The sequence below is a fragment of the Schistocerca americana genome, chromosome 7, assembly GCF_021461395.2.
Source record: "Schistocerca americana isolate TAMUIC-IGC-003095 chromosome 7, iqSchAmer2.1, whole genome shotgun sequence".
Lineage (NCBI taxonomy): Eukaryota > Metazoa > Arthropoda > Insecta > Orthoptera > Acrididae > Schistocerca > Schistocerca americana.
In genome coordinates this window covers 310,178,653-310,194,781 of record NC_060125.1, presented here as the reverse complement: position 1 = coordinate 310,194,781, position 16,129 = coordinate 310,178,653, and the positions used below count along the sequence as shown (strand labels likewise).

The following is a 16,129-nucleotide window of genomic DNA, read 5'->3' as shown; positions in this document are numbered from 1 at the left end:
ATCATTTGATGTGCACGAATTGCTTTTAAACATTCTTCCAACTTCTCCAGTGAGTAATTTGCGTATGATCTTCAACCAAGTCTCTTGTTATGTATTTGTGGCATTGTCTGTAAAATAAGAAGAAAAACATTTGGTAGCCTCACTGGAAAGAATTCTGCTTAAAAGAGTACTGGATATTTAAAAGAATTACTGGTAGATAATGAAATAAACAACCTGTAAGCTTAACATCGTTTGGGCCAAAGTAACCCCAAACATGGGCCAATGTTACCCCATGGTGAAATGCAATATTTATTTCATACTTATATGGAGAAACTGACATCTTTCTGTTTTAAATCTTAATCTAGACAAATGAAGCTACAATAAAAACTACTTACTGAAAATTAAATCACTTCCGTAACTGATAACCAAATGAAAGTTGGAATAACACTAATTTTCCACGAGTTGCTGACCATAACAAAACAAGTGCTGCTGCAGCAGCAAATTCATGAACTACAAAAACAGTGAAAAAGCAGTGTAGCTGATGCTGCCACCTATTGTTTAAGACTAGAAAAATGGATATTCGTTGATGTATGTATGAGCAGTGAGACATGGAATCTTTGTTTTCCTCTGGGACAATGTTGCATGCAAAGGGCCAATGTTAACCCCACTGATGGTACACTTATTGAATAGTATAATTAGCACCAAACAGATATGTTCAGTGATAAACTTGTCACATTTCACATGCTTTGTATTGCCTGCATCTACATTCATAATCTGCAGATTGCTGTGAACTTCTTGGTAAAGGGCACTTCCTGTTGTACCATACTCCAGGATTTCTTCTTGTTTCATTCCAGTATGGATTGCAGAAAAAATGACTATGGGAATGACACGTAGTGAGCTGTATTATGTTCCTAGAATCTTCGCTTTACGTAAAGCAATTGCCAGTTCAATTTTTTCAGGGCTTCTGTCACACTATGCCATGGGTCAAACGAACTTGTGACTACTTGTGCTGCTCAAATTTGCATACATCCAATATCCCCTGTAAGTATTATTTGGTATGGGTCCCATATACTTGAGCAGTATTCTGGGACAGGTCAAGCAAGCATTTTGTAAGCAGTCTCCTTTGTAGATTGCCCACTTCTTCCCAGTATTCCACCAGTTAACTACAGTGTGGTTCACCTGCTTTATCTACAGTTGAAGCTATGTGATCAATCCATTTCACACAGTTATTGCAGTAGTATGAAGTGACTGTTAACTACTTCAAAAGTCTGACAGATAACCAACAAGTATTTAAGAAGAAATTAAAAGAATTTCTGAATGACAACTCCTTCTACTCCATAGAGGAATTTTTAGATATAAATTAAGAAAAAAAGAAAGAAAAAAAAACAAACAAAAAAATTACTTAAAAAATTTAAAAAATTAAAAAAAAACAAAAAAGTTGTTATATTAACTTAATTATGTTGTTAAATTAACTTAATTATGTCCTGTATTGGAAAATGTGACTCGTTCTGCATCATTACATCATTCAGATCCATGGAACTAGTATTAATCTAATCTAATCTAATCTAGATTTCTGGACATTTAAATAGAAATGTCAAGCTTTGCACCACTTTGAAATCTTATCAAGACCTGATTGATTTTTGTGCAGTTTTTTCAATAATTTTTTCATTATAAATAACTGCATCAGATGCAGTATTTCTGAGATTATTGTTTATGTCATCTGTGGGTCATTAATTCACAACACAAACAGTAAGGCTTCCAACACACTACCCTAATGAAACTTGAAGTTACTCCTTCATCTGTTGACGACCCTCAATCCAAGATAACATGCTGCATTCTCTCTACTAAGAAATTCTCAATTCAGTAGCAAATGTTGTTTGATGCCCCTTATGATTATTAATAAGCACTAGTGTGACACTGAGTCAAATGCTTTTTAGAGGTCAAGAAATACTGCATCCACCGGATCATTGTGATCCTTGACATGTGAGGAAAGTGTAAGTTCAGTTTCACATAACTGATGCTTGTAGAATCCATAGTGATTGGCATGGAGGAAGTAATGCTTTTAAATTAATGCACAGTTTTACCTATGAAGATGTTAATAATAGCAGAGTCTTCAGAGGCAGACTGGTTATCAATCTATAGGTACTGCTGTACAGAGTTTGGAGACTAAATTCGCCAGAACACTATTTTGTATGTCAATATGTTACACAGAAATGACTTTTTGCTTGTAACTAAAGTATTTCAAATTTTAGTCTTGTGTTGAGCTGTCTTCTTAACATTTTGTAATAGAAATCCATAAGGATGGTATGCATCAACATTGTCAAACGTGTTTTTGATAAAAGACAAAATAGCTCCTCTCTTCCTTTTTGCCTAACATTTTCATGTGAATTCTGCTGTCTGCAGGTGACCGTGTAGCTATTGAGCCAAACAGTCCATGCAGAAGATGCAACTACTGTAAACTTGGGAGATACAACTTATGCACAGATGTCTCTTACTGTGGAGCACCACCTCATGATGGCAGCCTTAGTTATTATTATAAGCATCCAGCTGATTTCTGTTTTAAGTATGTATGAATTATTTTTTGGTTCAATTATTTGTATTTGTTAGACAACACTTGGGCACCATTTAGAAAAGATTATATCATATTTATTTTTATATATTTAACAGTACTTATAGTATGAACATTCTGTGCAATAGCAAATGACACATCAAAAACACTACAGAAATATTTACAGAAGCAGAAGCTATTGTCTTGTAACATACAAGCTAAATCAGTGATTTGTTGTATTGGAGATACATCTGCATTATACCGTACTACACCAAAGTCTAGTTTTAGGGCATTTTAATATTGTACAATATAATTATAATATGTCATTTAATTTCACACAGTACACAGATATCAAATCATTATTTAAAAGAATTTATTTGAAGGTTTACTTATTACTGTTCCTTTTGCAACATCTTGCTCAAGTAACAAAATTATCAATCAAGAAATCCTCTAGTAAGTAAAAGCACTTTTGGACTAGCATACTATAGAATTTTTTTCTTTAGAAAACTACTCTCAATCATATTTACATTTTTGCCTTTTATTACAAATATTTATGCACTGTGGAGTTTGGGTAAAGATTAGTAGTCGGTGGGTAAGAAGCACAATTTTTTCATTATTACTAGTACTATAACCTGTCTCACCATGCAGACAGACACATCAGATTCTTTGTTAGTTTGAAAAAGACATAACATGTAATGGATATTGAGTAAAAGAATGTGTAACCAGAGCCAACTGTTGTGAAATCTCAAAACTATTTTCTCGTTTGTCACTATTCTCCTTTCAGATAAAAATTCCTTGTTCTGTTCCAAATGCTCCTAAATCAGTTTACCTCCAATTTTTATGTTTCTTCTAGTGCTACAATCCGGTGTCAAAAATACCAAAAATGGGACTAAAAGAAGTATTCATATGTATCTGAAATTCTGAAATTTATCGCTGAAAGAAAACTATGTACGAACTGCAAGTAAACTAATACTCTCTCAATTCAGAACATTGTTATTTATTAAGTATCTATTATGAAATGGTAGCATTAATATGTTTGGTGATTAATAAGCACAATTTTATTTTGCAAGAAATTGTGCTTTATTGCTTCCATCCGTTTCCCATTCCAAGGAATTAAATGAGGCAACTCTTTTAACTCAGACCATCAGTGAATTGTGATTCTAGCAAGCAATCATGTCTGTTTATTTATTTATTCATTCTTTGGTCACTGTTTAGAGTGATATTGGATAGTCAGTATAATCTACAATTAAAATATTGGGGTAATTTAAATTTGAGTATGTATATTATTGTAGTACAATAGATTTATACATATATAATAATGAAAACATAGGCAACACAAAAAAATTTACTACTAATTAATTTACTACAAGGGGCGTTTGAAAAGTCCATGCAAAGTCCGAGAATGGCACCACCGGCACGTATCGAGGTCATGTTTAGCTAGTAGCATCTTTGGAAAGAACTCCCACCAAGTTTCAATCATATTGGTCTATTTCTTTGTGTTTGGCATTTGTGTGTATCAAGGAAGTCGAGTCATTGTCAAAAAATGGACAAAAAAAAGTCATGTGGTGATTAAACATTACTTTATGAAAGGCAAAATGCCTCAGGAGACTAAAGAAAAGCTTGATAAACATTATGGTGACTCTGCACCTTCAATTGAAGAAATGGCTGGCGGGACAAAGATTTTACTCAAACAAGGAGGTGAGCAATTAATAACTATTTTGCAGATTTGGACAATTCCTATTATTCAGAAGGGATCAACACATTATAACAGCATTGGACAAAGTGTATAAGTCTAGAAGGAGACTATGTCAAAAAATAAAAAAGGTTTAGCCCAAACAGGTAAGCAGTTTTTATCTTTGCACGGACTTCTCAAATGCCCCTCATATATACAGGCAGCTAATTTCCGTTTCTGCTGCGGTGCTAGTGTATTGATAAAATTAAGAAAATTTTGATGTTCCGTTTTCATTGACAATGTATACAAGGAGTGCAAGATGTGGCAACCCTGCAGGCTTGCATAGGCACAATATCTTTGACCTTGGTCTATAAGCTGCTTCTAGTCCAAGCGGCACGTCAATCCAATTACTCAGTCGTGAGTTGTGCTGTGATAAGTTAACACGTGTTTGTGTCCTCATCACGGAAATGGAACTGCATAATATTGCGCAATGGTATGCCATTTCATTTTGCATTAAATTGGGTGAAAACGTGGTGACAACTTATGGTAAGCTTCAGAAGGCTTTTGGAGAGGAGGTTATGTCAAGAGCTCAAGTTTCTCAATGGCATAAGATGTTTAGTGTAGGCAGAATGAATGTTGAAGATGAAGACCGCAGTGGATGACCATCAACCTAATGAATGGATGTCAACTTGGCCAGGGTGCATGAACTCATACAATCTGATCAAAGATTATCCATGAAAATGATTGTAGAAGAACTGAATATCAATCGAGAAATGGTTCATCTAATAATAACTGAAGATCTTGGTATGAGAAAGATTTGTGCAAAATTGGTCCCCTAAAATCTCACACCACAACAGTGAGAAACATTGAAAAATGTGGCAGCCGATCTGTTAAATCAAATGGAAATCAATCCAGAATTGTTGAGCTGTGTTATCACTAGTGATGAAAGTTGGTTTTTTCAGTACGATCCAGAGATAAAATGCCAAAGTTCGCAATGGTGCTCAAAGGGATCACCCAGACCAAAAAAGCTCGCATGTCAAAATCAAAAGTGAACTGCATGCTTGTGTGCTTCTTTGATTCCACAGGAATTGTTCATATAAAGAGTGGGTGCCTCCTGGACAAACACTTAACCAATATTACTACAAAGAAATTTTAGAAAGACTTCATAAAAGAGTTCTTTGTGTCCATGCCAATAATGCTGACAATTGGATTCTGCATCATGATAATGCGCCATCCCATACTGCTCTGTCAGTACAGCAATTTTTAACCTCAAAACAAATTTCAGTACTATCACAGCCACCTCATCCACCGGATATCGCTCTGTGCGACTTTTTTCTATTTCCAAGAGTCAAAATGGTGGTCAAGGGACACCATTTTCAAACAACACAAGATGTCCAAAAACCTGTGATGAGGGTCTTGGAGGATATTACAGAAGATGAGTTCCAGAAATGTTACCGTCAATGGCAGAAGCGCTGGAAAAAGTGTGTGCAATCAGAAAGGAACTATTTTTAAAGGAGACCACACTAAACTTGACTGAAACGATAAGCAACATTTTTTTTTACATCAGTCTCATTACTTTATTGTCGCACCTCGTATGTAGCACAGTTCTCAGGATATTACTGTAGTACTGCAAATTCTTTCTAATTTTTCTGGATTAGCCTCAAAATATCTCTTAACACTGTACAAAAATGCTGTTTTTAAGGAATCTCTTCATTTTGTTTTGAAAACTGGTAGTGCTTTTATATTTTCTAAACTGTTTGGTACTCTGTTGCATAATAAGTACCCTGCTTTAGTAGGGCCTATTGCTTGGAGCACCATATTGAACCCAAGCTACTGCTAAAGAATGTAGTTTTATGGGAAGACTAGAATAGGAATGAGTTGTGATCATAACTGAGAAGCTACCTGAAGGAAAAGTGATGGTTCTGGTTTTACAAAATTGATGTATGCTGATTACATGCTGCTCTCATATTGCTGGCCAATGTGTTAGTGCCAGCCTTAGATAGAAAGAGAAGGTGGAGCAACATTCAATCACCAGGGCAATTTACTACAGCACAACAGTTTTAAGGAATTAGATAGTTTGGAAAACATTTCTATATTTGAAAATAAGCTAATATTTCGAATTAAGGATTACTGAAGAAGATCACAGCAGAGAGATCAAAATGTTGATCATTCAGAACAAATATGATGCAGTCTAACAACACAGCAGATTTTTAACTTCATTATTGAACAAGTTTGTAATCACTTGCAAGCTGTGTAACAGCTGTCTTTCACAGCACACCAATGACATAATCCCACAGGCCTATTCCACAATTTACAAATGGAAAAGTTTTCCACAGCACACTGTTTTCAGTGTTTTTGTTTGATACAGTTTTGGACAGCTGGGTAATACAGTGCACTGTTTATTTTCCTACATTTATTTACATAGTTCTTGACATTCCGTTTCATACCAGCAGCCCAATGATGGCCTTTGCAGATGTCGGAGATAATAATATGACAAAAATTATATTTACAAAATGTTACACATGTGGTTCATGGTGTGGGTTCCTGTAGTCATGTCCTAGTTCATGAACCACGGGCAATGTATGAGTGGCCAAGTAAGTGGTCCCGACAGTCGGAATACCAGTTACTTTGGAATAAGGCAGGGCATCTCGGACATATTCTGAGTCGTGGTCACCTTTGTGCACATACGGCAAAGACTACCAAATCCACCAGTTAGTCCCTCAACCGTTAGGGGTAATACCCAATGGGGCTCAGGGCAAGTAAGGCTAGCAACCTGCTTCCCTGGTACTTTAAATGTGATGCTGGCAACAATCAGAGCAAAATGCCTCGGACCTTTGGAGGTGACGGAGTCCCACCTCTAACTGACAAACCAGGGACTCCTAAGATACGACTTGGCAAACAAATGGTAATGAGATGGGGAGCTATTAATATCAATGGGGGCTACTCTGGGAAGAAGGTAGAGCTGGCAGAGGCTGCAAGTAAGATGGGGCTGGACGTTTTAGCTGTTAGTGACATTCGGGTAAGGGGTGAGAAAGAAGAGGAAGTGGGAGAATACAAGGTCTACCTGTCAGGAGTCAAAGCAGGAATAGCACAATGGGGTGTAGGGCTTTACATCAGGAAAGAAATGGAACCCAGCGTAGTTGCAATAAGGAATGTAAATGAACGACTGATGTGGATAGACTTGACAGTGTCTAGCAAGAAAATTAGGATTGTCAGTATATTCGCATTGTGAAGGGACAGATCAAGATAAGATGGATAGTTTTTATGAGGCACTCAGTGATGTAGTTGTTAGAGTAATGGACAAGGACAGTGTTCTGCTCATGGGTGATTTTAACGCCAGGATTGGAAATCAAACAGAAGGGTATGAAAAGGTTATGGGTAAATTTGGAGAGGATATGGAGGCCAACAGGAACGGGAAACAACTCTTGGATTTCTGTGCCAGTATGGGCTTAGTAATCACAAAATCCTTTTTTAAACATAAGAATACTCACCGGTATACTTGGGAAAGCAGGGAAACCAGATCTGTCATTGACTATATAATAACAGATCAGGAATTCAGGAAGGCTGTGAGGAACACATGTGTATTCAGGGGATTCTTTGATGACACTGATCATTATTTAATCTGCAGTGAAATTGGGATTGTGAGGCCGAAAGTGCAGGAGGTCAGGTCCATATGTAGGAGGATAAGAGTGGAGAAACTTCAGGATAAGGAAATCAGGCACAAGTACATAACAGCGATCTCAGAAAGGTACCAGTTAGTTGAATGTAGTCAATTACAGTGATTGGAAAAGGAATGGACAAGGTACAGGGACACAGTACTAGAAGTGGCTAAAGAATGTCTTGGAACAGTAGTGTGTAAAAGTAGGATGAAGCAAACAGCTTGGTGGAATGACACAGTTAAGGCAGCCTGTAAAAGGAAAAAGAAGGCGTATCAAAAATGGCTACATACTAGAACTCAGGTAGACAGAGAAAGTTATGTTGAAGAAAGGAACAAAGCCAAACAGATAATTGCAGCATCCAAGAAGAAATCTTGGGAAGACTTTGGAAACAGGTTGGAGACTATGGGTCAAGCTGCTGGAAAACCATTCTGGAGTGTAATTAGATGTCTTCGAAAGGGAGGTAAGAAGGAAATGACAAGTATTTTGGACAGGTCAGGAAAACTGCTGGTGAATCCTGTGGATGCCTTGGGCAGATGGAGGGAATATTTTGAAGAGTTCCTCAATGTAGGTGAAAATACGATCAGTAATGTTTCAGCTTTCGAGGTAGAATGGGATAGGAATGATGATGGAAATAGGATCACATTTGAGGAAGTGGAGAAAATGGTCAATAGATTGCAGTGCAATAAAGCAGCTGGGGTGGATGAAACTAAGTCAGAACTAATCAAATACAGTGGAATGTCAGGTCTTAAATGGCTACACAGGATAATTGAAATGGCCTGGGAGTCGGGACAGGTTCCATCAGACTGGACAAAAGCAGTAATCACACCAATCTTTAAACATGGAAACAGAAAAGATTGTAACAACTACAGAGGTATCTCTTTAATCAGCGTTGTGCGTAAAATCTTCTCAGGTATTGTTGAAAGGAAAGTGCGAGTATTAGTTGAGGACCAATTGGATGATAATCAGTGTGGGTTTAGGCCTCTTAGAGGTTGTCAGGACCAGATCTTTAGCTTACGGCAAATAATGGAGAAGTGTTATGAGTGGAACAGGGAATTGTATCTATGCTTTATAGATCTAGAAAAGGCATATGACCGGTTTCCTAGGAGAAAGTTATCGTCTGTTCTACGAGATTATGGAATAGGAGGCAAACTTTTGCAAGCAATTAAAGGCCTTTACATGGATAGTCAGGCAGCATTTAAGAGTTGATGGTAAATTGAGTTCTTGGTTCAGAGTAGTTTCAGTGGTAAGACAAGGCTGCAACCTGTCTCCACTGTTGTTCATATTATTTATGGATCATATGCTGAAAACAATAGACTGGCTGGGTGAGATTAAGATATGTGAACACAAAATAAGCAGTCTTGCATATGCGGATGACTTAGTTGTGATGGCAGATTCGATTGAAAGTTTGCAAAGTAATATTTCAGAGCTAGATCAGAAATGTAAGGACTATGGTATGAAGATTAGCATCTCCAAAACAAAAGTAATGTCAGTGGGAAAGAAATATAAACGGATTGAGTGCCAAATAGGAGGAACAAAGTTGGAACAGGTGGATGGTTTCAAGTACTTAGGATGCATGTTCTCACAGGATGGCAACATAGTGAAAGAACTGGAAGTGAGGTGTAGCAAAGCTAATGCAGTGAGCACTCAGCTATGATCTACCCTCTTCTGCAAGAAGGAAGTCAGTACCAAGACTAAGTTATCTGTGCACCGTTCAATCTTTCGACCAACTTTGTTGTATGGGAGCGAAAGCTGGGTGGATTCAGGTTACCTTAGCAACAAGGTTGAGGTTAAGGATATGAAAGTAGCTAGGATGATTGCAGGTACTAGTAGATGGGAACAGTGGCAGGAGGGTGTCCACAATGAGGAAATCAAAGAAAAACTGGGAATGAACTCTATAGATGTAGCAGTCAGGGCGAACAGGCTTAGATGGTGGGGTCATGTTACATGCATGGGAGAAGCAAGGTTACCCAAGAGACTCATGGGTTCAGCAGTAGAGGGCAGGAGGAGTCGGGGCAGACCAAGGAGAAGGTACCTGGATTCGGTTAAGAATGATTTTGAAGTAATAGGTTTAACATCAGAAGAGGCACCAATGTTAGCACCGAATAGGAGATTGTGGAGGAATTTTATAAGGGGGCTATGCTCCAGACTGAATGCTGAAAGGCATAATCAGTCTTAAATGATGATGATGATGATGATGAATTTTACACATTTATTTCATTATGGCTGATATGCTACTGGTTCATACCACAAACAGTGTCTTAGAATTTGTTTAACAAATGTAAACATTTTTCAATTAACTTAAAATTTATACGTGGCTGGAGCAGCAACTGTGAAATCTTTATGAAGAAATTTCTTCCTGAAGATTTTTCTAATAGTAAAGATTTAAATTTATTGTTAAAATCAATCCTCTTACACGTACTTAAATAGTTTGATAGCTTGTTAAGCCAAATCAAACCACTGATGTATGGGCTCCTATGTCAGTTTTAATTTTGTTCTTTTCCAAAAATAGTTGTATTTAGTTCTGGTGTTGTAATCTTGCACATCACTGCACTTGAAAACTTCAGTTGATTGATGCATAAAAAATATAAATGGCCACAATTATTGAACTATATGAAAAAAAGTAAACAAGTTATAAACTAAGGCGTGCACACACTTTATTCAACATGTAAATGTCACTACAGACATTCAGATTTATGTTATGACTTGTTTGATATGCCTGCCATCATTGGCGATGATGTGGTGCAGATGATTAGTGAAATTCTGGTTGATCTGCTGAAATGTTAGAACATTGATGCTGTTCGATGACCTCCTGAATGGCTGTTTTCATGTCAGCAATGGTTTTGGGGTTATTGCTGTACACCTTGTCTTCAATATAGCCCCCCAAGAAGGAGTCACATGTGTTCAGATATGGAGAATGCCACGCCAAAGAGTTCCTGCAGGACATCACTTTCCTGCTTCAATGGGGTTGAGCTCCATCTTGCATGAACCACATCTTGTCGAAATCTAGGTCACTTTGGATAATGGGGATGAAGTCATCTTCCAAAACCATCATGTACCATTCAGTAGTCACTGTGCCATCAAGGAATATCACACCTTTTATTCCGTGAGTGGACATTGCACACCACACAGTCACCTGTTGAGAGTGAAGAGACTTCTCAGTTGTGAAATGTGGATTCTCAGTCACCCAAATGTGTCAATTTTGCTTATTGACAAACCCATCCAAATGAAAGTGGGTTTTGTTGCTAAACCAAACCATACAGTTCCCATCATGCCCCACAGCCAACCATGCAGTTTGAATGTCCTAATGCAAACCGTTCAGGAGTTTTATTTCATATATTTCAATAATTGTCACCCTGTAAGTATAAAGAATATATTGTTCAGTATTTGTGCTGCACAAATACTTCACAGCATGACTATCTGTGACCTATCTCATGTATAAGTCCTACTGCTGGTTTCTGAGACAGCAATATTTTTTTAACGAATAGGATAAATTGCTACTCACAATAAGGATGAAAAACTGAGTTGCAAAAAGGCACAATGAAAAAACTGTTACACATTGAGCTTTTGGACAAAGGCTTCTTTAGAAAAGAGAACACACACACATTTACACAAGCAAGTACACGTGACTGGTATCTCTGGCTGCTCTGGTCAGAACGCAATGGTGTTGCATAGAATGCCAACATCAATCCAGACTGGGATGGGGAAGGGGGATGGATAGCAGGAGGTGGGTGGGGGAAGAAGAGTCAGTACTGCCTGGTGAGAGAGTGAGGGGGGGAGGGGATGCAGGGACTAGGTGGTAGCTGGACAAGGCTACCATGCACAGTGTTGTGATGCTGTAGAGGGAAGGGGCAGAAACAGGGAAGTTACGGTATGGTAACCTATTGTCAAGATGTGCTCTACGCAACAGTTCCTGCCCCCTCTGTCCTGTCGCTTCTCCCAGTTTACATACCCTCATTCTCATTATGCTCCACTGCCTGTCAACACACCCACCAAGCTTACCCCCTTCTCTGCACCTCACCTTTGCCACTCTCCATTTCTCCCATACAGCATACCAATGCTGTTCCTGGCAGTCTTGTCCAGCTCCCATCTAGTCCCTGCATGCTCCACTAGGCTACACTGACTCCTCTTCCCATACCCATACCCCCCTTCCCAGCCCCATTCCAGATTATTGCTCACATTCAATGGGACACCATTTCATTCTGGCCAGAGCAGCTGGAAATAGCAGTCGTGTGGGTGGGGTGTGCTAAGTTGTGTGAATATGTATATGTTCTCTTTTCTGAAGAAGGCTTTGGCCAAAAGCTCAAATGTGTAACAGTCTTTTCATTGTGCCTGTCTGCAACTCAGTGTGTCACCTTTTCATAATGTTGTTGGTATTCCAACTATAACTTTCCATTGCTTAATTTTTTTTAAGTGGACATCAGCTGGGCAGACTCCTAATTCAGTCCAATAGTTAAGAAAGAGGCAAATTATTCCAAAGTAAACTATTTTTGGTCTTAGACTAGGAACTATCTTGGTGAGTTGGATAAGGAGATACAAGCCACGACAAACTTTTCCACGTACAAAATTAACGTGATTTGTCCAGCACAGATTTTGTCAATATATACACCTAGAAATTTACAACTTCCCATTTGTGTTGCCTTGATGTTGCGTGCATTATTTAGATTGGTGTGGTGTGAACTGCCTCTTTTAACTGGCAGTAATTGAGATTTCGTAGCATACATCTTGAGTTCCTGATCATTGAAGTATTTCATTAATTCTTTTAAACCACTAGAAGCAAAATATTCTAATTCCTTATGTTCTCTGCCATAGAATAAGTCTGAGGTATCATTAGCATAGTTTATAACATGGGAGTTAATAGTTTGTACAATGTTGTTATGATACGTGAGGAAGAGGATGAGAAAGAGAATAAGGAATTGAGCTCTGAGTACACCTAGCCCCACTGCCTAGCATCAACTGATAGAGTGAAGATTTAAAATTTTATCATCTAATTTGTTTGTCAGTTCAGTGCATAGCTTATGATTCAACATATATGTTGTTATAAGATGTGTGGACGGATCCACTCCATGACATGGCTTCAGTTTTTTAAGAAGTAAGCTATGGTTTACTATATCGAAAGCTTTTGTCAAGTCCAAAAACAGACTTGCAGTTTGCATCCTCTGGTCTAACAGACAGTACACTTCGTGGAAGAACCGTGTAGCTGCTGCAGTCATGCTTAGCCCATTTGTAAGGCTATGCTGAGAATCTATAAACAGTTTGTCTTTTGTGGAAAAGGCATAAGCTGGGACAAGACAACACTTTTGAGTATCTTGTAAAGATAGGAATTAGTGATATTGTCTATAGTCAGATACCTTCCTTACTTCCCTTTCTATACACTGGTTTTCTAAGACTCATTTTTAGAACTACTGGATGCATGAAACTTCCTGGCAGATTAAAACTGTGTGCTGGAGTAAGACTCGAACTCGGGACCTTTGCCTTTCGCAGGCAAGTGAAACTGCGAGGACAGGTCGCGAGTCATGCTTGGGTAGCTCAGATGGTAGAGCACTTGCCCATGAGTTCGAGTCTTGGTCGGGCACAAGTTTTAATCTGCCAGGAAGTTTCATAACAGCGCACACTCCACTACAGAATGAAAATCTCATTCTGGAAACATCCCCCAGGCTGTGGCTAAGCCACATCTCTGCTATATCCTTTCTTCCAGGAGAGCTAGTTCTGCAAGGTTCGCAGAATAGCTTCTGTGAAGTTTGGAGAGTAGGAGATGAGGTACTGGCAGAATTGAAGCTGTGAGGACGGGTCATGAGTTGTACTTGGGTAGCTCAGATGGTAGAACACTTGCCTGCGAAAGGCAAAGGTCCTGAGTTCAAGTCTCGGTCCGGCACACAGTTTTAATCTGCCAGGAAGTTTCATATCAGCACACACTCCACTGCAGAGTGAAAATTTAATACTGGATACATGTTTTCTCTAAAGCTGCAATTAGTCACATAGGTAAGAGGTTATGAGATTACTTTTAAGAACATTGTAGTAATTGCACTGGATGTCCCACCCCATCCAGATGAAAACTTTTTCTTAAGAATGGATATTAACTTGTGAACTTCCTGCTCATTCACCTCTATAACTCCAAACATGGTACATTGAGTGGGGTGGCAAAGGGTCTCAACTTGTGCATCTATAATAGCAGTTGGTTGGTCAATAGGAGCAGTGAAATATTTATAAAAAAATACTACTTATAGTAATTGCGTTTTTCACAATGTTACCATCATGTTTTATGCTGAATGGTTCCATGTTCATCATCTTGGAACCTTTACAGAATTTGCCAGTTAACTCCCAGAATGCTTTACTTATGTTATAACAGTGCTCTATTGTTTTGCTGTTAATCTGCTTCCTAAGGTTAGTAATTTCCGTTAAAATTTGTAGAGTTGTAGCTTTATAAAGCAGGTTTGATCATGTATACTCTGCCTGAGCCCAATCAGACTTGGTGGGCACTTGAGCCTAGGATTACTTTCATTTTGACAATGTTTAGCTACCTTATGACTATTGTCATAATGTTTCCATAGTATTCAATAGAATTCACTCCATTTGTCAACAGAGTCCTTTACCTCATGTATAGAATCCCATTTCTCCTTTTCTAGTTTATATTTAAAGGCATTAATATTTGATTTATTGAGAGTTGGTTTCTGAAGAACAACCTTTTTTATTTTTGGCACAGCTGAATTTGCATGTCTATTACTTGACAAAGGTGCTCAGAGCAATGAATATCTAGACCACTGTAATTTACCTTATCTATAATATTTCTGCTGATTACATCACAATCTATTCTAGTGGACCATGTGTCTATTACTCTAGTGTTAGAGCTAATTATATTGGCAAAATTGTACAAGCTTAATACATCAGCGAGCTTCAAGTGTACTGTACTATTAGAAATTGCATGTATGTTAAAGTTACCAAATATAGTAAGGTCATTAGGGCCAGTCATCAGGGCATCTATCCATAAAGCATATTACATCTGCATTTGGAGTCTGACATACTCCAATAACTTTATGCTTAACTAACTTGGATCATTACTGAACTTATTATGGTGAAGTGTTCAAGAAAAAGTATCTTTGAACTGTTATATGTTCACTAACAAAAATTTCCACATACAAAATATACATAGTTGATAGTTTTTACTTTGAATATTTTCTTCCAGTGCTGGCCAATGATTCTACAGTTTTCATTTTTTGTGCAAAAAATCTCAGAAATATTATTTATACATTTATAACATCAGCTGCCTGCATTGAACTTCAGTAACTGTGATTCTGTGGTATTGACTTTTGAGTCCTGGTTACTGAAATATCAGTCACTTGCGAGATCTAAAAGTATGTGCAGGTATTTTTCTCTTATTCTAGATAGTTACAAACATCAAGCCAAACTTCCACAAGAGCCGTCACAACATTGTGATCTTTTTGAAATACAAATTAGGTCACTGCTAGAAGATGGTTATTTGGGAAGACAGCACTAAGCTATTAGCACTCTAAGGAGGAGTTTAAAAAAAGTGTAAATCAATGAAAAATGTCTGTAATTCAATGCTTCCTCTTATATTATTTTTTATGTACTGGTCTTATTGCACTCCTTTTCAGTGTCCTAAAAATGTGCAATCTTTGATGCCACAACTCATGGGATTGTAATTAGTGTGATGACCACATGTTTAATAATGTGCTGAAAAGATAATCTCAACCACTAGAATGTACCATTTTTATTTATATCTTGCTCTTTTATTTCCTCCCATTCAAAGCCTTCATCTGTTGCACATTAGTGTATTGTTTTGCTATTTAGATCTATGTCTGGCAGTATGATGCCAGCTGGGGACACAAAATGCTTGTTGATAATGTTACAAACTCTTTTGTAATGGTAGGTCTTCATGTGTAATATTTATTGCTTCCCCTTCTGTATCTGTACATATTTTACTGTGTGTGTAATGAGTTTCCAGAGGCATGGCTTACATTTTCCAAATGTGCTACTGCATTACAGTGGACTTGTTTGCTAAGATTTAGAAGCTATGATTATCTTTGAAAATGTGCAGTCCAGGAGATTTCTACAAAAAAAAAAAATATATATATATATACATTCACACCGCACAGTTCAACAAACATTACTGTTTTTTGCACAACTTTCTGATTCCATAATGATACCAGTCATTTTCTGTTAATTTGGAAAAAAAGTACACTTAGGTCTAATTACATAAATAAAAATTGAGGAATTTACATGGAGGTGACAAAAGTCATGTGATAGTGATATTCA

The 16,129-nt window shown here is 37.7% G+C and overlaps 1 protein-coding gene across 1 annotated transcript in view; it reads left to right on the top strand.

Moving 5' to 3' along the window:
* The window catches only part of LOC124622434 (sorbitol dehydrogenase-like), a 122,882-nt gene that overhangs the window by 67,353 nt on the left and 39,400 nt on the right, over nucleotides 1-16,129 (top strand). Inside the window, exon 4 of the mRNA XM_047148130.1 lies at nucleotides 2,383-2,542. Coding sequence (XP_047004086.1) covers nucleotides 2,383-2,542 — 160 coding nt within the window. The remainder of the gene's footprint in view (nucleotides 1-2,382; nucleotides 2,543-16,129) is intronic.